Source organism: Sus scrofa, chromosome 6 (genome assembly GCF_000003025.6).
Source record: "Sus scrofa isolate TJ Tabasco breed Duroc chromosome 6, Sscrofa11.1, whole genome shotgun sequence".
Classification (NCBI taxonomy): Eukaryota; Metazoa; Chordata; class Mammalia; order Artiodactyla; family Suidae; genus Sus; species Sus scrofa.
Window position 1 is genome coordinate 22,971,904 of NC_010448.4, and position 25,885 is coordinate 22,997,788.

Consider the following 25,885-nt stretch of genomic DNA (forward strand, 5'->3'; position numbering starts at 1 on the left):
ATCCGAAGAGCCTTCCCTGTTATTCAGGTCACATCCCCAGACAGAATGTCACGTATGCCTAATGTTGTGTCTATAAAGTGCTCACATTAATTCAAAATGCAAACTTCTGTGCTGAAAGGAGATGAAATGATTGTCAACTACATTTAATGCTTTTTTAGAAAAGGAGAATTTGCATAGACTGACAGCTCATTTTGTTTCCACATTCCATTTTAATATCTGGTTGTGCTTACCAAAGGACAGTCATGTTTATTTGGCACCCACACAATCCTAAGGCCTAGTGTCCTGCTTGTAAATAGATGATAAATCAGTAAATACCAGTATTTTTAATGGCACAAACAACAATGTGGCCCAAACAAGAGTTGATATATATATTTTTAATTATCTGAGTAGTTCTTTATACTCGCCCCTGGCGTTCATTGATTCCTTTATTGTTCTGTTTTTCTTGTGAAGCAAAAGTCTCAGAAAGCAAAATTTGTATATATAAATTCTAGGTCCTTATGCATCTTTAAGATAATAACTAAGATAACCTCAAGATAAATAACCAGGTGCTGATTTATCTCTTGGGTTTTCTCTTTCAAAAATCTTCAGAATTAGGATTCTCTGTAGGAACCAGAAATGGATGGCTAGCAAATTGACGGCAAAGCTCTGAACCAATTCATAACTTTGAATAGCATATGGACAACTATACATATAAACATATGCAATGTATGTAAATTACTCCATAGGAGTCAGCAATCTCAGAACGAAATTGTCTTCCCTAACATATACTGAAAAATAGGTACTGCAATCTGCTATATCTGACCAGAGCAATAATTTTAGGATTTTCAATTTTTGCAAAGGAATTTTCTTAACTTCTGAAGGTATTCTTGTATTATGAGTTGAAAAAAAAAAGACAAACATACAAAAAAAAAAAAAAGACACGGAAACTATAAAAACAAGTTTCTAAAAACTACTTAAGCAAAGAAAATCTAGTTTTCTGAACCAAACTACACAGTCATATGCAGAAAGTGGAAGTACAGATCTGTTATCTATTTTTCTTAGCTTGCACATCGTCCTTAATTACAGTTTAGACGACAAAATGAAACATAAATGGCTTTTTATCAACGAAACATTGCTGGAAGCATAAACAATAAATTATGAATTACTGAAGCAGAAGCCTTTTTGGATCATGTATGCATAATGCTATTCTGCATATTTGGAATCCCAATTGGCCCTTCTGTTTCATGCAAATTGAGCACTACCTTTTATGATTCAACATTGAGCAGAAATGCCATGCTTCATAGGGGTGAAAGTTAATACCGTATATGAAAAAGGCCCTCTTGTCAAAGTTTGGTGCTGTGGAAAAGTCTACTATGTGAGCAGAGTGGACCATATCAGAAACACACATGCGTAGGTATTCATTATCACACTCTTAAAAGCAAATATTTTTCACTTGTTGCTTAGGTATCGTTGCCTAAGAAACCCAATCATAATGAATGTGCTATTGCTGAGGGATGGGGGCTTCTATAAAGGCCACTTGAGGAAAGAGATGCTGTTTAGGGAAGTCCTCTGTCACTTTCAAAGTAGCTTGGTGTAATGGAAAATTTTAATGACGCTCGAGGTAGCCAAGAAGAGGACAAGTGGCTTACCAAGGCGGTCCTTTTTGCTTTGATCAAGAAGGCCTTTCTGGTCCAGTTCAGCCTGGATGGAACAGAGCTGGCTTAAGGTGGAGGAGAGAGAGATTCTGTTTACCTGGAAACCTACATCCTGAATACAAGAGAGGTGTGTGTGAGGATTCAGCTGGAGAGAAGCTGGAGGACAGAGGATCCGCTCTGGCTGTCTTGGAATGAGGGAAATCCACTTTCACGTTCAAGCAGTACGCTTTATTTGTGTGACAAGAAGAGTCTGAATTAAGTTGGCATTATTCAGAAGAACAAAGGAGGATGGTCTTTAAGGTTCCAACTTATACAAAATGATTCCCACAGACTACAGGTGTTGGGAAGTTGTGGATGATTTAAGATAACTTTGGAATGAAAAGTCATCTTAAGTTAGAAATTGGGCTTAGCCATTGTGTGGAGAAAGCTGAATTTCATGTTGGCAAAGGAGAAAAAATAAAGCCGAAAAGCCTGTATAGTTAAAACCAGATCCAGGAATCCCCGTTATTTTTGTGGCTGGTAAATGTTTTCATTCTTTCCCCACCTTCTCATCTTCCTACTTTTTTTTTTTCCTTTTATGTTTCTATGATAATACCCTACAGACTACAGTACATTGCAATACATATTAATGAGGATCACAGTTTCCACAATGAGACCACTTTCAGAACTACTGGACATTATTCAAAATTCAAAGAGATATGGTTGAGAATGATAAGCCAGAAGAGATGGAATACAGCATGGAAATTTAGAAATTAATAGATTCACATAAATAAGATCTTGTCCCATTTAATGATGAGTATTTTTCTACATGCCGGAACTGTCTAAGCCCTCAGCTACTCATTCCCATTACAGTACACTTGTGGGGTGGATATAGTGTAATCCTTATCAGTATTACAGATGAGGAAACTGAGGTTAAAATAATAGCTTGCCTGTCGTCAGTGTTCTCACAAGGGACGTTCTAGAGACAGGAAACACGTAGTGATTGAGGTTGGCCCTTGAGTTAAGATGGAAACCCCACAAAATAAAACAGGAGTTATATTCTAAACAGGCAACCATATAACGGTCATTGAGATAACCCGAGGCACACTTATTTCACCACTCTCGTCAGCGTCTACATTATCCAAATTAATTGCCACGATCATGCCGGCAGAGTGCAGTTCTCATCAATAGAATTTTGGCTTAAAAAGAATCATAAAGAAGAGGAAAGTGTCTTAGGGTCATCTGGTTCCTTTGCTGTCTTTCCCTTAGGACTCTGCAAGCTGTAACTGAGGCCAAGTCTATGTCTGTCCTTCCCACAGGCCCTCATTAGGGAACAGTGTTTTATATTTATTCTCATTTCTTTATACACATGATTCAAGTATTTTAATATAAAACATGAAGACTTCCATTTTTCCAACCTGCTTTCTAGAAATTTCAATCAAATCTTTTAACTACAGTGTGCAGGATAGAGAAGATCAAGTTTCTGCAGACCTCAATTTTCCACATGCAAGATATTTTGTATCTGAAAAAGATCCATATTATCTCCCCTGACTTGTTATATTTAATTGTGGAATATCCTCCATTTTTCATGACTAGAATGGAAGCCAGTACTGAGAGGTGGCCGATTCCTCTTGTTTATAAGTTCACCCCCTTGGAAGAGGAAGAAACTCATGTCTGGGTGGCATAATTAGGCAGAATCAAAGTGCTGTGGTTGTGTGGGGTGTGCATGGGATATGAGTGACTCGTCACATTTTGGGCCTTTGTTTTCCCCTTTTGCTGTATTAAAGGTTGTTTCCTATTCTGACAGAAATAGAATTCTCCTATATTCAGAGAGAAAATTATTTGTGAAATCATTCAACTGTGTAGGAGACAAGAGACAGTTAATTTCTATCTCATTTTGTTTTTTGATTATGAATTAGTCAGCTGAAAATTGCAGAAGGACCAATCCATATGAGAAAGGAGAATGATCACAGCAACTTCAAGTTGAAACACATGCTGCAGTTTCTTAGAAAATGCCAAACACTGAAAACATTTCCCTTGAAGACCTAATTAAAAGAGGGATCATCGACCCATCAATTATGGATTTGAATATATTGGCTCTCTCAAAAGCATAACCTTTATCTGTTGGGCTGAAACTTGTACATGACTTGCACATCATGTTCTCAGTGGAGAAACATCAGCTATTGACCATTTTAAGGTCCATGTGAAGAAGAAAAAATAATTCTGAATACGAGTTTGCCATTTGCTTCACTCCATAAAACATAAAATTTCCCATAGTTTTAAAATAACGTCTAACATTGAAATGTGTGTGTGTGTGTGTGTGTGTGTGTGTGTGTGTGTGTGTGTTCTCATTAGCAAAGAATGGGGGAGTTTCTGTGTAGCTCAGTGGCTTAAGGACCTGCATTGTCACTGTAGTGGCTTAGGTCACTGCTGTGACATGGGTTGGACCCTTGGTCTGGGAACTTCTGTATGCCATGGTACAGCCAAAAAACAAACCAAAAAACGCAAAACAAGTAATGAGTAACAGGCTCATAAGACATCTTTTTATCCACCTTCTTATCCATATATCTCCAATATTTTAAATCTGACAACTTCTTTCCATTACTTTAATTGATTCTAAATGTTAAGAGGAGACTTTTTTTCTTTTCTTTTTTTAATCTTCATGAGTACTATCCAGGTGCCAACAAAAGTAGTGCTCTATGAAACAAAACTCATGAATTTTTGATCTAGAAAAAGGGAGATAGAGTATAAACTTGCCATATCTATTCCAAAGACCTATGGGCTCATGATTTATTCTGTGGAGATGTTGAATATTTCTATCCTAAATCCAAAATCACAGAGAACATATGTCCTCGTTTATAGAAGACAGTCTCTGGTTTATGGTTTTTCTAGGCATAAATACAAACATTCAGAGCAACCCCTTGCACTTTAAAAAATATCCCAGTTGGAACAATAAATTATATGATTATCCTTTGCAAAATAAATCAACACATATAATTTTACATAAACCATTGTGGCACAGAGAGTGCATTTTCTGTCTGAGGTCATTTTGTGATACCTAGCATCTTTTTTTTTCTCAGTTATTTCTCACACACATGCATGCACACACATATACACACCTGTGAGGTAAGTCAAAATTTCACTTCTATTTTCTAGTTTCAAGATGAAACAGATAATCCAAATGCCTTTAAATATTCTATTACAGGGTTTGTCAAAATGTGTGATGGGGCAAAAGGAGGTTTTCTAAGTGTACAAACTTTTACTTTGTACCGATTCTAAAAATTAGAGAAAATACTTGAAATACATTCACTATAGGGCTAAAATCTCCTCTTTAAAAGGTTTAGGGCATAACTGCACTTTCGTAGGCACCCAGTAACCACCTCTCATTCATCCAGCACATGTTTATGCAGTGACTTTGCTGGGTCATACCTAAAACAGGCATACATAAAACTGCAGAGTTCACCAAGGAGCTCAAAACCATCAGGATGGGAAAACATGTCTTCACAGAGACTTTTTCTTAATGTAGGACAATTAATATTTAAAAATAATGACTGACACTGACTTAGCTCACAATCAAAGTAAACATAAGCCATCCTTCTGTACAGAAATTCAACTCAGTTTGGGATATCTGAGGATGCTATCATCTTAGGCAGAGTCACTTCCACAAAAAACAAATCTTGGCAGTGTTAGCCAAAAAACAAAAGACAATGCATTTGGATTAGAGCTCCTAATTAGGGGAAGCTAACATATAACTCCATTGTAGAGAAGAAAGATCAAGATTTTTGTCTCCTTAATATTTATAATGGTGGAAGCCAGCTATATGAGTAATATCTCTATAACAGCTTTCTCATTTCCTTTTCTGTGATGCATTCACATTTATCAAAGCATCCCTAAAGAACTAAGCAGCATTATGTTGAAAGGTAAGGCCACGATATATTTAACAAGAACTGTAAAATGTTATTTCACTTCATAAAGGAGGTTTTATCAAAATTCACTACCTCCTTGAAACAGAACAGAGCAAATGATCCAAATGTCATGAACCAAATTTTACTCTTCTAATTGACTATATCTTTTACTTAGACTCTACATAAATCTAAACAAATGCCTATAGTAAAGCCATAAGACAGCCCCAGACAATGCATCTATTTGGCAATACAATCATTCTAAAACAGCTGAAACTAAGACTTAAATACATCTGAGCCAAAATAAACAGCTAAAATCCTTGCTAAATATATAGCAGCTTAGAAAGAAAAATGTACAGATGAGATAGACTTTTTAAAAATGATCTATGACCTTCATATGTAATAGACAATAGTTAAGGGAAATGGTTAATCCAAGCTTGGCTCTCAAGAAATAATGAAATAGATTAAATGTTCTCTATGAGTAAAAGACTTAACAATAAAATAAGTTCATATTAGCTGCCAAATAGTACTGATAAGGAGTGTCCTTCAAGAAGGATTTTCTGATCTAATTGCTATTGTCAAAGTTGGTGCAGGCTTAAAACAAATACCTCTAATGTGTACCCACAAACCAGGCAAAATTAGAATAGGCTTTCCCTAAAGACTTGGTAAACATTCAATTAAAACTTAACAACTGCTAAGTATAAGCCAGCTCCTCCTCTATCAGATATCTTGGTATCTTGAAATTAGTGGAACTTTCACAGGTTACTGTTCGTTTTTTTAAAGTAAGGTGATTGAGGTTTTCCCTGGATAAAATTAACTCGCACATTCACAATTTCCTTATCTAATGTTTCAATATTGGAAAGAGGAAGTGATATCATTGCTATGCCATTAGGCTTAAGCTAAGTTTCAACTACTCGTGGATGAAAAAAATTATTGTACTGATATTTTTAGTCAAATTATGAAATCACATCCTATTTTCCAACTTATATTCTACCCTGTTTCACAATGCTAATATATTTACCTTCATTTTTCTTGATGGTAAAATTCGGGTTGTTGACCATTTCTGGAAGAAGACTGTATAAGAAATAATGTCCATTTTTGGGATCATCTTTGTCCATGGCACTCACTGTTTGAATGACCTGTAACATAAAACTTGACGTCAGCATTTCTGATGACATCAGAGGGCTCACACTGCCTTTAAAATCTGAGTGACATTCTTTTAGTGGAGTGATACTTTGGTCAAGGAATCCCTTTCAGTTTTCTAGACTGTTTTGGATGGTTTGCACCAAGAAAAGAAGAAACATTCATCATTTTAAAACCTAGCTTTGATCAGTGGGTTAAAATTAAGGTCATTACATTTGTGTCCATTCAGTGTCAGTGGCTTGAAAGAGCAAGTTTAAGGGCATTTGGAAATTCCACTGGGAAATTACAGGTTTCTGTCCTCTTTGAGTATGTACAGGTTTCTAGAATGAAATCTAGAATTTTACAGTGATTCTAGTCTGGCTCCTGGGAGGATCTGGAAAGTAGAGGACTTAAATCTCATATCTCACAACTCTCTTTCACTATACTCGTTAGGTCACATGTGTCTGCCGGATAGAATGTTTCTCAGCACAAACATCACTGCCACAAAACTTTGTGAAGAGTTGCCTCTGTTCTCTCCCAATAATGAATACTGGTTTTAAAGCTCATGGATGACACATGCAGACAATGCTTTGGAGTGTATTCTGAGATGAATAAATTATAGGGATTAGAAGAATGACCACTGTGCAGAGGACTGTTTGGATAGATACACATACTTGGAATTGGTGCCAGTTGAATGTGCTTATTTCATTTGCAAAGCTGCATTACCTTACTGCTGAGTTGTTCCTTGGGATGTCAGAGAATTAGCTTAATCACTCCTATGTATAATTTTGTGATATGAATCACTTCAGTATGAAACACGGGGCAACAGCTAACGTAGTAAAACGTATAGCTTATACCACTACTGTAAATAGCTACAACATAATTACTACCCCAAAAAAGTGCCTATGAAGCATGACAGTCAAGGAGATATCAGATTTACCATGAAAGAGTAATAGGAAAATGCTCTCAGGTTTGTGAAATTTATAATTATGATGCCTACTATGTTATGTCTCTTTGAACAATTATGTCCCATTCCACTTTGCCAGTATGGTTAAAGAGAAAAAAAAAAAATGGATCACTTCTTGAGAAAGGGACATCATTGCCTTGCAACTTATCACCTAAACAAGATGAGAACCGCAATTTAAGAACATTTTCAGTGGCTGTGGAGTTTTGCATTGTATTACACACAGGCTCTATGATATGTATGCATCAAGGTTATTTTAGGCATAAATGAAACCACTTCTCTCATTTGGTTTCTCCATTTTTAAAATGGAAAATAGTCTTACTTTGTCAGTGCTTTACTGTCGTTAAGGACCTTGCAAAATGTCTTATAATTGTTCTTAGCTCGGGTAACCACATAACACAAAATAGCACAAAATATAACTCATGGTTAAGGCAGTGAGATAGCCATTAAGGTGATGGACTCTGAAACAAAGCTGCCTGGATAGAAGTCATAGGCTCATCCTTTATTCCTCACACAACACGGAGGGACTTACTTCACTCTTTCTAAAACTCAGTCTTCTTGTATTCCTACACTTCAAATAAAAAAGAGTACTTTTGGAGTTCCCATGGTGGCTCAAGGGTAACAAACCTGACTAGTATCAATGAGGATGTGGGTTTGATCCCTGGCCTCACTAAATGGGTTAAGGATCTGGCATTGCCCATGAGCTGTAGTGTAGGTTGCAGATGCGGCTCGGATCTGGCATTGCTGTGGCAGTGGTCTATGCCGGCAGCCACAGCTCTGATTCGACCCCTAGGAACTTCCCTATGCCATGGCTGCGGCCCTAAAAAGCAAAAATGAATAAATAAATAAATAAAATATTTTTCTTATAGGGTCATTTAAATTAGTAATGTGAATTCCCATGAATCTCTTAATGTAGTGTCCGGCTCCTAGTAAATGTTCAATGAATGTTAGTCATCATTGTTATTATTTAGTTACTATTTTTTTTTTGTTAAGGTCACTACCATTTATTCATGACATAGCACCTTGATAGGCATAACTTTGATGTTACACAGAGCCTCACCTCCATCAGATTAGGTGGAAAAGCAATTTGATCTAAACAATTAGCATATTTGCCTTGACATTTAAGTGCAGAGAGGTGCTCTAGGCTTCCAGTTTTATAAAAATGAAAAAATTAAAGCACAAGGGAAAAAGCCCTGAAACACAGATTTTTTTTTTTTTATGGACAACCTACAGGTTTAAATATTTAATGGAACCATTTGACAAGAGCCTTCTTTTAGGCCGTTATGGAGAACGGGGGTGGGTGGGGAGTTTTACTTGTAAGCACAGTATCATCCTCTCCTCCCTTTACCCAATTTTGTTGCAAAAAGACTTCTATTCCCAAGTGCACCTGCTAAAGAAGTAATTCCTGAAATATACGAGTCACGTGTGAAGAAGAAGAGCAAATGAAGAGAGGATTTCTTGATATTCTGGGGTGGAAATCATTCATAAGTAAATGCATTCTTAAGGTGTATTTAATGAGTGGAACTCCTCTAAGCAACACCATCCCTAACCTTTCTAAGTAATCTGCATGAAAATGATTCACAAATGCTGGCGACTACATCTACATGTTAAATTAAGCTATCACAGCCAAAACAAAAGAGGCCATAATTTCGCTTACCTGAAGTAAAGAAGCATAATTACCTGTCATATCACATCACAGAAGTTTGGTCTAAATGTTACACCCGCAATGAATATTTTTTCCACCATTTCTTTACGCCAGCAACTCTGTTAGACATGCAACTTCTTGGGCTTGCTGAACCAAAAAGTCTTGGTATGGAGCCTAGAAATCTGCATTTTAAACAGTCTTCTAGATGATTCTGATGCATGCATAAGTCTGAGATCCCACTCTTTTGAGCCAGGGCAGAACTTTGGTGTCCCTGAGTCCCTCGTTATTATTGATTAGGAGACTTTGTATTGTCCAGTGTACGTCACACTCAGGGCATGATATGTTGGGAAAAAAGTGATGAAATAGTGAATCTTTAACTTCCAGATATCCTGCAAACTGGTTATGGTTTAAACTATTTTTGACACTTTGTTTTATTTTAATGCAGATGGCCACTCTCTGGTCATTTTATCTTAAAGTAGATGCCTAGTAGATCACTTGAAGGACTTTATGCTATTAAAATGCATTAAGTTCCCCATCTTAAAAAGGCTGCAGTTTTCATTGATGTAATAACATCTGAACATACTTGGCTTTAAACAATAGAAGAAAAAGAATAGACTTATTCAATGAAGTGCACCTGCACACAAGCAGATTTTATAGGTACACTGAGTTGATGGCAAATGAAACCTGCACACACTGTTCCATCTTGAGCTACATCAGTTAATTTTTAAGTAAGTAAACAACTATTTCATGAAAAGGATGTAAAAATTTCTGGAGAGGGCACACATTTTTAGTAGTACATATATGATGTTTAAAGATTTTCCTTTCTAACAATGAAGTTAGGATGAAATTGAAAAATCTAATGTCTGATAATTTACTGTGGATTAATATTAAGGGAAGCTAAAAGCTAATATATCTCTACCAGAAAAACAAATCATACCTGGGATGTGAGCATAAGGAAATGGATTTAAGGGTCATGCTTGGATTTCTGAGGGAGCACTCTAATTTATTTCTTGAAAGTACTGCTTTGAAATCAAATGACCTTCCTAAGGCATAAAACTGAAAAAAAAAATTGAGAATTGTGGGTCATATAATTCTGACTCTTTTTAAAAACTATTCTTTGTTTATCAATAACATTAATCCTAAGTTACATTGTTTTTATTAATATAGTTTATTAAACTTTATTTTAGACTTTTATTCTAACTCATCAATATTTAATAGCAGTAGAGTTTCACTGTCATTAACTTTTTAAAAGGCAAGCAGCCAGCAAACACATTCTGATTATCTGATCTGTTAACAACCTTAAAACTCTCATGGAATCTATTATGGTATCCCCTATGAGTTCCTGTAGATATTATTATTGATTTGTTCTTAGGTGATGAGTTGTTTGATTTTTCCCCCCCCTCACTGCTATATAAAAGGGTCTGGCATGTGCTCACTATTTAATAGGTACTGTCTAAATGAGTAAATGAATGGATGAATAAATAAGTCATGTCAGGCATGTTTTAGCATCATCACTAATTCTTACATAACCTTGAAAGGTAGGCATGAAGAGACTTCTCAGAACTCCAGTGAGTCAAAGACATTTTATATGTAACATCTGACCCCAGATACTTTGGATAACAACCCCCCTGCATCTTCCTGCCCCATTGTGTCACGTTGCCTCAAAATCTTGTTGACTTTCCTCCCTTGGGCACATGTCCTTTGGATAACTTGGGGCTTAGACCGCCAACGATTTGGAGAGTGCATAGGAATGACATATCCACTCAGCTGTCTGCTTGATGGGTGTTAAGACTTCCTTCTGATTCTGAGGGCGGTGGGGAGAGAGTGATTGAGGAGATGTCAAAGGGACTACAGAAAGGACAGCATGCTCTGTGGTTTTCTAGTCATGATTTTGCCTATTATTGCTAGTTTATTTTCGGTTACCAATGTTAAGGTTCCTGAAATACCAGCTTCTATTTTTTTAGAGCAGCGGTTTTTCATTTGAGGAAGGAAAGGAGGATCGGTGAGTGAAATGGTATGAAATCATTTATATATGCACCTATAGAAGAAGAATGTCCATAGCCTTTACTGGATGATCAGTGGTGTCCGTAACTGAAGGGAACCCCCAAATAGGCTAAGAACAAGTCCCTGAAAGAGTGGTCTTTGAAAATTAAATTATGCCTCCAAGAGAAATCAAGTTATACTGATGATTAATTGAAAACGAGGAAATCCAGGAATTTAGAAATTATATCAAAACCCACACAATGCCCGAATTTTCCTCGATCGTTTTAAAACTGTTATAATATAGTTCAAAATAAACACTTCATTTCTATTAAACGGATAGTTCCTGGATACTTTTTAATAAATGGCACGGCAATCCAGTTTCTACCAATATTTTTCTTTTCCTCCCCAAAGGGTTTTTCCCTGTCACATTTCTTTTTATGGATATATCCTTGTCTTTAAAAATATTAGGTGGCTATCCAGAGCCTGACCTATAGAAAATATAACAAGATAATGTAGATCAGATTGTATACGCTTCTTTTAAACGTTATGTGGCGCCCGCAGGCCTCTGGGTAGACATTTGGGGCTGTGCCTTCATTAACCCATCTCAGAACTCGGTTTCATTCTTTTTCACTCCTTTTTCCTTTACTGAAACTAAGTTGAGGTAAAATTATACAAAGCCAGGACTTTTGAAGGATGTATTTATACAAAGTTTGAATTTTCCACTTTTTCTCCTGTTTCTTTTGCCAAACTTTGCATATTTCACGCATTTGTTGTGCACCTCTGAAATGATCAATACTTTAATTAATGCATCACTTGTTCCGCTTTGAAAACCTCATTAGTCAGGTGAAATCCACAGTTTTCAACATAATTGAGAAGTCTCAACTTCCTTTTAATCTTATCTCCTCTCCGTTTTTTCCACTACAAGACTTCACAGGAATATTTCCTGATGTCTTGTTAACATCACAAACATTACTTCCTAGGATGAAAATGCACCCTACTGTTTGCTCTTCTGGAACAAGATTTTTCCAGCTGGGTTTCATTTACCACCAGTTGAATAGTTTTGTTTGAAGGAAATTCTAAAGATTTTATAATCAACTACGTTTGGAAAATGCCAAAGGCCATTTGGTTCTAGCCTGTTGGGGGTTCATATGTATTTATAAGTGCAAGAGGATCTTACCGTTAAACAAAATCTACAGAAGATAATGTTTAACTATGTTTAATTTAGTAGTTCCCAACTTTATTTGGTAAAACGTGTGTGCGTGCGCGCGCGTACACACACACACACACACACACACACACACACCACACCACACACCATACGTCATACCATATACTTATGTGCTATATCCTAAAAGTGTTTCTCAGGTACTTACTTTAAGAAATGCTATCCTGTTGCTGCACAGTGGGAAAATTAAAAAAAAAAAAAAAAAAAAAAAAGAAAGAAATGCTATCCTGAGAACAAACTTGTGGTTGCCAAGAGGGAAGGGCTTGGGGGAAGGATGGAGTGGGAGGCTCAAGTTAGTAGATGTAAGTTATGAAACATGGAGGGATAACTAACCACCTAGATCCTACTATATAACACAGAGAACTATACTCAATGTCCTATGATAAACGATTATGGAAAAGAATATTAAAAAAGGGTGTATACATATATATGTATGTATAAAACAAAATCACTTTGCTGTGCAGCAGAAATTAACACATCATAAATCGTCAATGCTTCAATTAAAAAAAAAAAGAAAAACAAAGGCTATCCTCCAAAACCCCATATGAATCTTAAAATCCTGGAGATTTCTTCAGTCTCCTTTGAAAGTGTTGTATCTACATAGCTAGCTGATTATTGCACTAATTCCATTTGCATCTCTGTTCTACCAATAATATATCAGCTCCTCTTCGTTCCATATCTTACCCAATTTATGTTGCTAACTCAGAGCCTATAACTAAAACCTCCTAATATCTGGTGTCAGTTTTACTTTTTTCAGAGGCATGCTTATCACCATGGCTCCCGTGAACAAGTAAAATCCAGCACACACTGTGCACCATACTTCCATCCTAAATCCTTGTTTACTAACTTGTAGGTTGAAAACAAAATGAAAAGAGTGGGTCAGTACCAGCCCAAGATTTGTAAACAGTCCTTTACACCATTTTCTCTGTGGATTATCAATCATATTTAGGTGAGGGGCCGGAATAAAGCATAGGATGTTGGAATCACGTAAGAAGTTCAGCCAAAGCATGTAGAGGCTGCAAACTTGACTTAGCAAGATTTAGATCATACATATTCCTGTAAGTTCATTCTAGTGTATTTGAAAAAAAAGTATTAGCCCACAAATTCATATGGGAAGGAATGAGGTAAAAGCCCTTCATTCACCCTTGACAAAGAAAACATTTGTAAATTATCAGAGGAAGAGTTATTCCAATACGGGGGAATAGGTTGTCCTCTTTTATACTGATTTGTTAAGCGATTATTTATAGTGTTTTGCCCCAAATCAAAGCTCATAAATATATAACAACACCAACAACAATAAAAACAGCAATACAATACTAGTAATAAAGTATATTTTGTTTTTCAAACTATGAGACCCGTTAAAACATATACTACTACTAATTATTTCTTTAGTCCTTGATATTGAGCTAGAAATTTCTAAAATATGAGAATTTAAACTAACAGAAGTTAAGGCCCAAGGTCACAAAACTAGTAAATGTCAGAGCTGTGACTCATTTAGATTGTGCTAGTTTCAAACCTTTCACTGTATTTTTTCACTTTTTCCCTTTTTTTTTGCTTTTCCTCCTACGTCAAAATCGCGCTCTAAAAGTTATGCTTCTATGAACGACCCTCTTGAAATACATTTTGGTACGCATGACTTCTTCAATAGTGTTTTAATGCATTCCACTAATTGACATCCCCTTCCTCCACCCAAAGTAAAATGAAAATCTTATTTTATGCATTTCGTTGAGGCCATCAATTTCATCTGTTCTAAAATCAATCCTGTCTCCCTTTTGTGTATGCAGATAGATGCTGAAAGATGCCCTCTGGCAGGAAAGTTAAAATTAAATCTCCTATATTTATTGTTTCATAAGTGTTATAAAATGCCATAATTTCATTTCATTGTTTCACATTTATTAGAAAAAGACTAACAGAAACTAAAAATACATAAATAAAGTACTAAACTTGTTCATTACTAGTGTTAATCCAGGGATCATTATTTTTACTTTTCTTACTAAGCTTTATTTCTTTTCCCTTAAGTTTTCATGGAATGCTTTTGAATAGAGTGTGTTATTGGTCACAAGGTTGATTTTTTTCTCTTTTGAAAAGTACTCACTCTTGATGAGCATCTTGTTCTCATTAATATTTTTTGAAAAAGTGTGTTACAGGGGCCATGGAATTTCAAAGTCTGCTCTTTGGGAGGCATTGTGAAATTCTAGAAAGCACAGGGACTTACGGACATGCAAGAATAGACTTGGACATTGTAAATCAACTATACTTCAGTAAAAGTTTAAAAAATAAAAAACATTAGACACTGAGGCCCATCTTCCCCACTTTTCATGGCTTTAGGTGAGACCCATACTCTTTTGTCAGCTTCAGTTCCCAGATCTGTAAATGTCGTGGCAACACAAGATTCCCAGAGCAGTGATGTTGATTACATGTCAGATGCCTGCATACATTACTTCATTCATGTAAGCATGCAGCCTCCCCAGTCGCCTCTCTCCATCTTCACTGTCAGCACTTTAGGCCAGGCTACCATTATCTTTTCAGATTACAGCCTTCTAAATGCTCTTCCTGCCTAATTGCATGTGCGCTCATCTCTCTCTGTGTATGTGTGTAGATTTTATGCAAACATAAAACTCTTTTTGTCCAATTTCATTTTTGCTTATTACACCCTTATTATACTTGCTTATTCTCAGCCACAGAACATCTTCAGTTTTTCAAGCAACCAAGGTTTTTCTCCCTTTGGGGTCTTAGCACAAGCTTATCCTGTTGGCTAGAAGCCTCTTGTTTCTACTTCTTGTAGACTAACCCTTTCTCATTTTTTTGTTTCAACTTAAATGATATCCATTTACAAAGTGACTTTCTTTGATGACACTTTATAAAGTAGATCTCTGCTTTTTTTTCTTTGTTCTTCTGTCTAGCTGTGTTGTCTTCTTCAGCCATTTTCAGATTTTAAATTATACTACTGATTTCATTCTAAGTTTTATTATTCCTCTTCCTCATTCAGTTCCATTGAAGGGAACGCTTTGTTGTTGTTGTTGTTGTTCTTTTCATATTGTTTCCCCGGGTCATATTACAATTCTTAGCATCTTGTAGATGCACAATAAATATTGTTCAAGACATAAATGAATGACTTTTCATTTAAAGAGGTTCACTTGCACACTGTGTGTCTGTGAATAAAACAAGTGTTTCCATGGTAATATTTGAGAAGCTAATTGTTGAAATATTTGTCTCTGCTGAATGAAATAAACTAGGACCATGATTCTCAAATTTTGTGAATATCTATTACATGCCAAGAATTTGGCTAGATACATACCTATAAATATAGGCTATTATCTCCTTTTTTGACCTGTGATACTCCCATGATAAGTAAACTTTATATTACTGCATTATTGGTCATTGAGAGAAGGGATTAAAAGAGATGAACCAAAGTATGTTTTTAACTCACACATAATTAACTTGATGCTAAAGAGCTTCTCTAGATGATGATGAAGCTTAAATTATACTCCACTAGATTTATTTATAGTAACAGGAAGCTCTTCCCTGAAGGAAAAAGAGCTGAACCAGTCTATTGCCTAACTAATTCTCAAACAATAAATATTCTCTGAGACTAAACAAGAGACCTTAACTCAGACTTATAAACAATATTTTTAGTTCAGCCCCTGCAACAATGAACCATCTGGAGCAAATTACCCTAATTCTATATGTATGTGAAACAAGAGGTATGCATCTGAGATAAAATCCTAGAAAGACCGTATTAAGGAGGTAAGATGTAGAACAGAGTATAGAAGGCCTTCTGGCCACCACTGGTCACTGATGTTTCTCTAGTTCTCGTTCATGTTTGGTTTGAGTGTGGCGCCTAAAGAAAAGGAAAGTGTCCTCCTTTCTTTCTTTCTTTTTTTTTTTTTTTTTGATTCTTTAAATGAGTGCAATTCAGTGGGAAAGAGTTAAGCACAGTAGAATTCTCTGTGTTCACGTTGATACTGGTTTTTGTTTTGTGAGATGTTTTAAGAACCTCTTACAGAAGCTCACTCAGTGCAGAAGGTTTTTATGGATTGGGATTTTTTTAATGGCTTGTGCTTCATTGTTGCTAATGACCTCCAGCAGCATCATCTCCCAGGAAGCTGATCCCCTTCGAGTTTAGCCTTAAATCCGTATCTTCCCGGCAAACCATACCCTTCAAAGTCACCTGCAGTCCTTTCTCTGAGGCTGTTATAAAGCAGACATTCATTGTTGAAAAATATTGAGATTACGAATTTAGAGCTAATTCAGTTTTTGCCATTTGTTTTTCATGAATGTGTGATAATGAATATTCTAATTTCAAAGTGAGTCAGCCATTTATGGGGTAATGCGAGACATGATTGAAAGTGTAGCTATGCTGAACTTGTATAAGGAACACTATTTAGTGTGGATAGCAAATATGAATTTTGGAAAATGTTAAATATAAAAATGATATACTGGAGCCATTTAAAGTGACCTAGGAATGATGTAATGAATCAAACATGAGTTCTGATGAGCATAAGGGAGTCAAGAAATTCAGAAGTTATTTGAACAACTGCCTGTGTATCAACCAGTCAGCCAAATGTCCAAAAATTATGCTGAACAAAGATCCGATCTCTCCATGTAAATATAAACTCTAATAAGCATTCCTTTGAGGAGAAGATAGTGCAGTGAACATACACAACACAAACATTTTCCCGCAGAATGAGTCATTCCATGTTGATTTGCAGAAATCATAAAACAAAGAATCGGCTTCTGTTTTTTATTTTGATCTTGCATAAGAAAGGTGATGAAACAATGTATTTTTCTTTCTGAGGATAAAAAATGCTGAAGAATCATTAAAACCTTAGAAACAGTCAAAATCCACAGAGTAAGCCTTCAGATTCCAGGAGGTCCAAAGGCATGCATGTCAATATCACAAGTGAAGCCAATGTGAAATTTTTGAAATATCAATGCCATTGACTCTCTGAACTTGTGTGATAAGTTTTGCATGAACAATGGAGCTTTATTTAAATTCTAAAGCATTTGACAGTTTCTGTATTATCAGAAATGTCTGGCTTATAACTCTGCGATTGGCTGCATTACCCCAGCAACAATCTGATCCCCACAACCTTATCCTTGAAACTGACCTGCATATATTTTGATCAAACTCTCTCCACCAACTCCATTTACTAACTTAGCTAAATGATATTTACTGCCAAGTCTTATAGAGTCCCTCCTCAAAGGATCATAAATAAAAATGCTCAAAAGATAAGACTGATAGAGGGCGGTTTGACATGAAATTAAGCAACATTGAAACTAATGTTAGAATATTATTTTTAAAAAGCTAGCACCTTTTGCATAACATTGCTGAAGGTGAATATTTTGATTAAAATAACATTTACAGTGGCTCAGTGTGTAGAATCAATGGATGTTATTAGAATTTTATCTTTTACTTTGTGTGTGTGCACATGTATGTGTGTCTTCTTTTGGTAGCTGGAAACAATGGGAATCCTTCAGATAGAGTAGTTTAGGGGAAAATGCCCACTGTTTCATAGGAGGGTAACAACTTGATATTTTGGAATAATTACTGCAGGGTATAGAGCCACAGTGCTCTTCCTTTCTTATGTGGAAAAAGTCTGACTCTTGTCAGGTAGACTGCTCAGCAGATAGTAAGTTGAATTCCTAACACCCACATGAGGCACAAGAATAGTTGGATTAACAACTCCAGTGTCATGCTGTCAGCTGCTGTTTATTTAAATTAAAATGTCACCATCCAGAAATAAATTAGGAAGTTGAAAAACGATAAATTTCTTAAACATACAGTACTTTGGCACCTTGTTAAAATAAATCTATTACATTTGTGTTTTTTAGAACTTTACAGAGACTATTTCCATTTTGACATTCAGAGTATAGCAGGTTTTGGTTTTGTTTTTGTTCTTCTTTTTTAACTCCCTCCTACCCACCCCCCACCTCCCTCTTCCCTTCCTTCCTCCCTCTACTCTTCCTCCCTCTTTCCTTCCCTCCCTCCGTCTTTCCTTCCTTGCTTTTTTTCTTCCTCCCGCCCCCCACCCCTTTGTCTCTCTCCGTTGTACTACCTATGCTATAGAAGAAAGGTTTGGAAAAAAAAGTTCCACCAATACACATCAATACACAATTATCAGATGCTTTACCTGCATGTCTAAAATATGTTGTTTATCTTGTACCTATCTAAATATATCTACACTTGGAGAGCTTCAAAAATTCACTTCCTACAAGTGGTCTTCCTGGGGTTACACTATTTTATATGCTATTCCTACATGTGCTATGAAACCAACACGGCTTGCCCATGGGCTTTTATCTCCCTTTCTATCACGTGAAGGTAAACATTTTGGCCCCGTCACTCTAAGACCTCCTCTGTGATTATCCATAGGCAGAGATATTTCAAGATAGATTTTTGGCTCTGGGTTCATGGCACAGCAGGTCGTTCCATTTCAGAGCCAATTTGGCCATAAGTAGGAAGAGAATTAACATCTCCGAAAGAAAAATACTACTCCTCCATTCCCACTTGGATGTTTCCTGCCTAGGACTTTGCAGATTGTAAATGATGCGAGCGCACACTCTAATGCAGGCTAATCAAATATGAGACAGTTGTATACAAACATATGCAGCATTAACAACATGGAGATATTTACTTGGCCGGGTTTTCCATTTTCACATAAAAATGCCTCATATTCGGATGCGAATTCAGGGGCGTTGTCATTGACATCCAGCACTTTAATAGCAACAGGTACTCGGGATATCTGACTGTGGTTCCCTATGGGAAGGAAAAAATAACATCAGCATTGAAGATAATGCATTTTAACGTGAAACCCAACTTTCTTCTTGAAAGCATGTGTGTCTGTTTTAATGTCCCTTAATTAAGGGATCTCCAACATGGTGATTATGGAACCTGACCATTCAGTAAGAAAAACAGCAAGGGCTTGGCTAGTTAAAAGAAAGTATAAATACTATTCCGAACACCATTTGCTGGAGCTTAGCTTGATAATGACCATCTCTGAATAAATTAAAAGAGGTTTCCTTCATGAATAAAACTTTATTTTATGGATAAAGCTCATTGTACCAAAGAAAAAATGCTGTATGCAACAAAGATTTACCTCCTTGTTTATCTTGGGTAGAACAGAGCCCATTTTTGCACTATTACTTGTTTGACTGACGATTAAAGATAAACATCAAAAACCATAAAAAGGCCAGGACCAAATCAATTGTTGAGAGGGTATCTTTAACAATGACAAAGGGGATAATCTTAAGGCTAGGGAATCATATCTTTTAATGAATTTTACTTTTTATTAAAAATTGACCTTGGGATCTTTTTGGATAAGATAAGCCCAAGTTCTTTTAATATTGTCATTTTCATAAAGATTTTCATCAGTGTAAACAGATAATAATCTTTTAATCTTTCTAGGTCAATTCCAGTAGCACAGAGCTTAATATGTAATCCTTAATCCATATATATATATACACACACACACACACACACACATACACACACACACACGCACGCACACATACACACACATAAAGATGCATTCACACAAGTCTGGTCCATTAATATATTGCTAACTTGGCCTACAGGATGATTTTTCATCTGTAATAAATGCAATACCTGTTTGACTGCACCATGTAATAATCTTTTGATAGCTTGTAAATTATACAGAATACAGTGAAAATGGCCAATTATTTATTTGTGTTTCTGTAGCACGGAATGTTTATAAGTAGGCCAAGAAGGGGAAAAAAAGATTTTTGGCTTTGAATATCAAGAAACAGACTTGCATTTGATATATCAAACTCTTCTTGTTGATAATTGATTAAATTCAGATGTCTGAAACCTTCAAGTAATGATTTTTTAAAAAATTAAATATAAAAGTATTTTAAAGCTTACACCAAATAATCAGAGTGATGCTACAAATTTATAGTGGGTTAACCTGATTGGCAATGCTACAAGACCTGAATTTAGTTAACTGCCATGGCTATTCTCCAATATTATAATTTGATAAACTACGGATGGATGAGTATTATCCTTTGGAATTCCAACCATCTCAGTAATGGAACATAATCTCATTTCCCAAAAATCACACCAAAGGCCTTAAAAGTCTCACCTAATATCTCCTTTTTCTTTTACTATCCTATGTCTAGTAAATTAATTCATTCTCAGTCAGGACAAGCAGGCGCCTCCCTAATTGCAATGGAAGGGAAAATCTAAAAAGAGACAACAGCTGACCTAAGACAAGAAACTTACATTTGACCTTTATCTGCTTGAATCAGGTAGATTAAATCAGTTATAAGGTATCTGAAGTAAGGTATGACTGTATCCTCAAAGATATAAATCTCTTTTCTAGTCTGACCATGAGCTGAATAGCAGCTGCTAAAGCATAAAAGGGAATCTGGTGTTTGGAGGAAACAAACAATGTTTGGAAGCCCCATCTTTGCCTCCTACTGCCTATGTAATTCTGAACATGTTATGTAACCTCATTTTATTCCTGCAGACACTGAAACTCAAGACCTTGAGACCTTCTCTGCAGTTATACCGTATGCTACTTATTTACAGCATTCACTGTTATACTATTATGTGAGAAAAATTAAAAGTGCTCGCATCATATAGAGCACCCAGTCAAGGGTGTCTTAGCCTTTGCCTTTTAGAACTGTAAACCTCAACCCTGTACATATTGAGTGAACACTACGTAAGTGCAAGATATTCCACAGAGTCATTCAGTCCTCACGAAAGAGCTATAAAGTAGGCAACGTAAGCCCCATAGTATGCATTACTGATGAAGAGACAAACATTCAAAGGACTTTATGCCTTTAGCAACATGACGCAATGAATAATTAACCCCAAAATGCCAAAAGGTAATTTTGGCCCTCCAAACTGTGAGCCATTTTCACAGTATAATATTGATGAAGGTTTAAACAAAATACATTTTGTTTATTTGTTCGTAAGTAATGCCATTTCCTCAAGAGTGCTTATAGGCTTGCTATAAATATTTATTTCAGTTGGACCACTATTTGAAGGTTGAGTACAAATATCAAAAATCAAGCTGGGGATAAATATAATGGGTTGTACCAAATTTCCTGAATTGATGTCTTCTTACATAGATGAATTGGATACATTTCTAGGTATTTCTTTTTGATTTACTAGTTTATAGTCTACCTCATTAAAAAAAAAAAAAAGTTAAAAGGAAGTGAACCTAAACTGTATAGCCTGGCCCTGAAAAGTGAGATGCTGGTGGAGGACAACAAGTGGTTACAGTATCTATAACTTAGAGGTTACTTAAAACATTCTGGACAGTTAAGCCCAACTCATGATAATACAACTACTACTCCTTACAATGGCTGAATTCCTTGTTACACTTTATGATTCAGCCCAAGCCACATCTTTTTCAAAAAGCCCTTTTAACACACAATCTACTTTTCTTTCTTCTTTTTTTGGACATATAGAATGAGAGCAGGACAAACTCCACAGACTCAATTCCCAGAAAACTAGGAAAAATTATTAAATAAAGTCTCTAGACAAAGTACAAAAGGCACACAGCAAAAATTTAAAAAAAAAGAAAAAAAAATGACCCCCTCAACAGAAAAAAAAAACCCACATTTATTTAAGAAAATCAACTAAAATTCAGTAAAAGAGTCCATGGTATTTGAACCAAGACCTGCTCACTCCCTCCACCCTCACACCTCAGCAAGATGGGAGGTGTACTCCCAGAAAACAGGACTACCTCACCCCAAGCTGCTAGTGGAGGGCTCTTGTTCCCCAAAAGAGGCAAGATGTTAGCATTTCTCATCCTGCCCAGATACCTGCTGCTCAGGCTAAGTTCTGGGCAACTGCAGGTGGCAGCTGCCAAGTCTCTTCTAATGGAATAGAGATTTTTTTACTGGGCAAAATGTCACAGAGGACCCTGGGTCCTGGTCACCCTTCCCTGGTCACCCTTGCCATGGCTCCTTAGGGGGACACTTCCTGCTAAGAAAGTAAGCCAAGAAAACTTGAGGCTACCATCTCCCCCCTCACTTCACAGACACTGAGCTCCTAAAGCAGGGAATCCCTTAGAAAGAAGCTCTGAGCCTCTATTCAGAGGTTTCACCTAGGGATGGGTGGAGGAAGAAGCCTAAAGCTGAGCACTCTGAATCTCTTAAAAAGGAACTGACTTCATTTGCAAAGAAGTGTGATGTTCAAGCCCAATGTTGGTCTCAGAACAGCGGAGGCTGTTCTGAAAAGACTGAGATTTGGGTAGAGTTATGGGCTAAATGGGAGGCCACTAGTTGCTAGAGAGAATCAGGCAGTCTTAGCTGGGAGGAGCCAAGATATTCCTTAGCTGTGGCCACAAAACTCCAGTCTCTGCCCCTATCTTCAGAGGTCTGTCTGCTCTCATCCTGTCCTCTGCTCTTCTGTCTCTCATAAGGACACCTGTTACTAGATAAAGGGCCTGACCTGAGTAATCTAGGATGATCTAATGTTAAGATCCTTAACTTAATTAACTATACCAATACCTTTTTTTCCAAGCATCACAGGCACAGGCTCCTGGATTTAGGACCTGAACCTATCTTTTGATGGGGCCACCATTCAACCCACATTTATGATTGAGTAGGATGTTACAACCATCAACCTGGGAGTTCCCTTGTGGCTCAGCAATAACGAATCTGACTAGTATCCATGAGGATGCAGGTTCCATCCCTGGCCTTACTCAGTGGGTTAAGGACTGGTGTTGCTGTGGGCTATGGTGTAGGTTGCAGACGTGACTCAGATCTGTCATTGCTGTGGCTGTGGTGTAGGCCAGGGCTCCAGCTCGGTTCGACCTCTAGCATGGGAACTTCCATATGCCATATATGTGGCCCTAAAAAGCAAAAACAAAACAAAAAAACGAACAACAAAACCCCCCCCCAAAAAAAACCCCACAAAGATATGTGAAAATAATTTGATTCTATATGCTTCCTTAAGTTCATTCTTCAAATTATAAAAGATAAGCTCAAGGAGGTTAAATAACTCATAGCTCCTGAGAATTTTGATAATATCCTTTTGTCATTAATTCATGTACTCTTTCATCATTCTTCTCTTTAATTATTCAGTAAATATTTATATTCGTTCTTCTGGTTACTAAGCAAAGCTCCTATCATCCAGGAATCCACAGTATTCAAGAAGATACCACATTATAATGGTTTGTTTTTACTCACAAATAACCTACCTATTATTCCTTTATAAAATGTCATGGAAGAATATAGGAAGGAGAGACATGTCCTAAAGTCACAGGGACAATTTCAAAGAGCTTTGAATTAGTTTTAAATAATGAGTGGAAGTACTGTAGGTAAGGAAAGATGAACAAATCTTTCAGGTAAGAGTCAGCCACATGTTAAAAAGCCCAGAAACCCAGAGACCAATGCCATCACCAAAAAATGTGTCGCTCCAGAGAAGTGGCTGGTGGGGATGTCAGCACAGAAAGTTGAAGCCACACCAGGAAGGGTCCTCTCTTATAAGCTAAGGCACAGAGGCTAGCTATATCATATGATCATTGGTGAGCCACTGACTTATTTTTTGATGAAACTTACAATGTTAAAATTTAGCATAAAGCGTAATAACAAGAGGAGTTATGGCTAGTTTTATTTTGTTTGTTTTTTTTTATGTGTATGTATTTTTGTATTATGTTTATGTATGTATGTATGTATGTGTTTTTTATTATGTGTGTGAATGTCCCAGAAATTTACCTAATTTCTTGAAACTGCTAAAATGAGGATAAAAACAATAAAATATAACAAAACAAGAAACTACTGTCACATATCCCCAAAAACCCCCAAAACGTGTTATCATTGTCTGTAATTAAATGAACATACATGATTAAAATTATTGCAAGTTATCATAATTTTCAACACAAGTATCATGTTTAAATGCTGAAGATTCACTTTTATCTAAATTAATGAAATGATGGGAGTTCAAATTTTAAAGATATGATAGAGCAATAAAATTAATTAGATAAGCTTCTAAGGAAATTATTCATGTCCTTTGTGACTGGCCCCAAAATGTTTGCCTTTCATCTGATACACAAACATTAAATATAAAGATATTATAATTAGAAACTTGATTAGCATTCATTAAAGATTAATTTTATAAACACAGGAGATGTGACAAAATGGTCTGGAAGGAAAAGCCCATTTCAACTGGCTACAAAAGTCAGACTGTTTTCACATAACGATGGGGAAAAAAAGGGTGAAATGTCACCTAGTATAAACAACTCCTTGACTTCTACCATTTGAATCCTAGTGACTTCCTGTCACCTCTCTGTCACATAACCTCATGAATTGCCCATTAATTTTGCCCTTTTATAATCAAAGGTAATGGAATACTGCCAAGTCTGCGTTACTTGGGAATTTGCTTCTAACTAGTTTCCACAAGCTGCTGTTTTTGCAGGCATCGATTGAAATAAACAGCCTCTCCTTTTCAGGCTGTAAGAGAGAAAAAATGATTTGACAAATTTAGATATACTGGTGGGCTCAATAAATAATTCTTGAGCCTTCTGCAAGTAGAAGGGTAGAAGCCATGAGCAGTAAATTACAGTCAACAGGGAGAATGCAAAGTAAGTGAATTTATAATTGAATAGGGGTGAGAGGAACAGTGGAAGTTCCTAAAATAGGCAGATTTGAACGGAATATATGATAGAAAAGACAGCAACGTAGGAAATTTAAAATAGGACTGATGGGAATTGGAAAGAAGTTCTTGGAAAATAGTTTCAGTAGTGAATTTAGGTTCTCTGGTGACTAAAGATAAAATTTTTGATACCTTTTGCCCATAAGTTATGTGATAATTTCTAAATCATTAGTGATGGTTTATTATTTCATAGATTATTAGATAGCATAAAAACAAGGTGAAATATAGTTAAGTAGTAGACACCAGCAGGGTGTTGGGGATATTTTTCGCAGGTTTATCTCTTTACAGTATTTTTTTTTTTATGACTTACCCCCTCACCATCATGACAACTGTATCACTGCACTGGTTAAAACATAGTCTGCTGTTCCCTTCAAATACATGCCAAGAAATTTCAACATCAAGGGAGCAGTTGACCACCAGAAGTCTAATACTTTTTTGATTATAGGATTGTTAAAAATTCCAGTAAGCCAGACTATAAAGAGGAGCCATTCTCTTTTACTCCTTAAAGCCTCAGTCGTATCTGAAGAGCAGTTTAGAATTAAATGAGAACTTTAATCAGATGGTGGCCTTAGTATCAAATGAACAAAGCCTGTAAGTCAAAGTTTTTCTATTAACCAAGTAGTAGCTCTCTTGAGAAAGGGAGAGAAATGCTTTCTCTTGTTGTGAAAGTCGTGGACTTAGATGTATTTGAAAATGCCTTAAACTCTCTAGAGAAAATGACTCTAAATGATGACTTTGGTTCAAGTCCTCACGGACCCCTGTCTGTTTTCCCTACTGACTGCAAAAATACATGCGTCTGGCTC

General features: G+C 36.3%; 1 protein-coding gene across 7 annotated transcripts in view; it reads right to left on the reverse strand.

The window, feature by feature from the left end:
- CDH8 (cadherin 8) overlaps positions 1–25,885 on the reverse strand; it is a 721,537-nt gene that overhangs the window by 48,939 nt on the left and 646,713 nt on the right. For all 7 annotated transcript variants that reach the window (XM_021093979.1, XM_021093977.1, XM_021093978.1 and 4 more), the window contains 2 exons: positions 19,090–19,211; positions 6,537–6,654 (listed from right to left, as the gene is read on the reverse strand). In XM_021093979.1, coding sequence (XP_020949638.1) covers positions 6,537–6,654; positions 19,090–19,211 — 240 coding nt within the window. The remainder of the gene's footprint in view (positions 1–6,536; positions 6,655–19,089; positions 19,212–25,885) is intronic.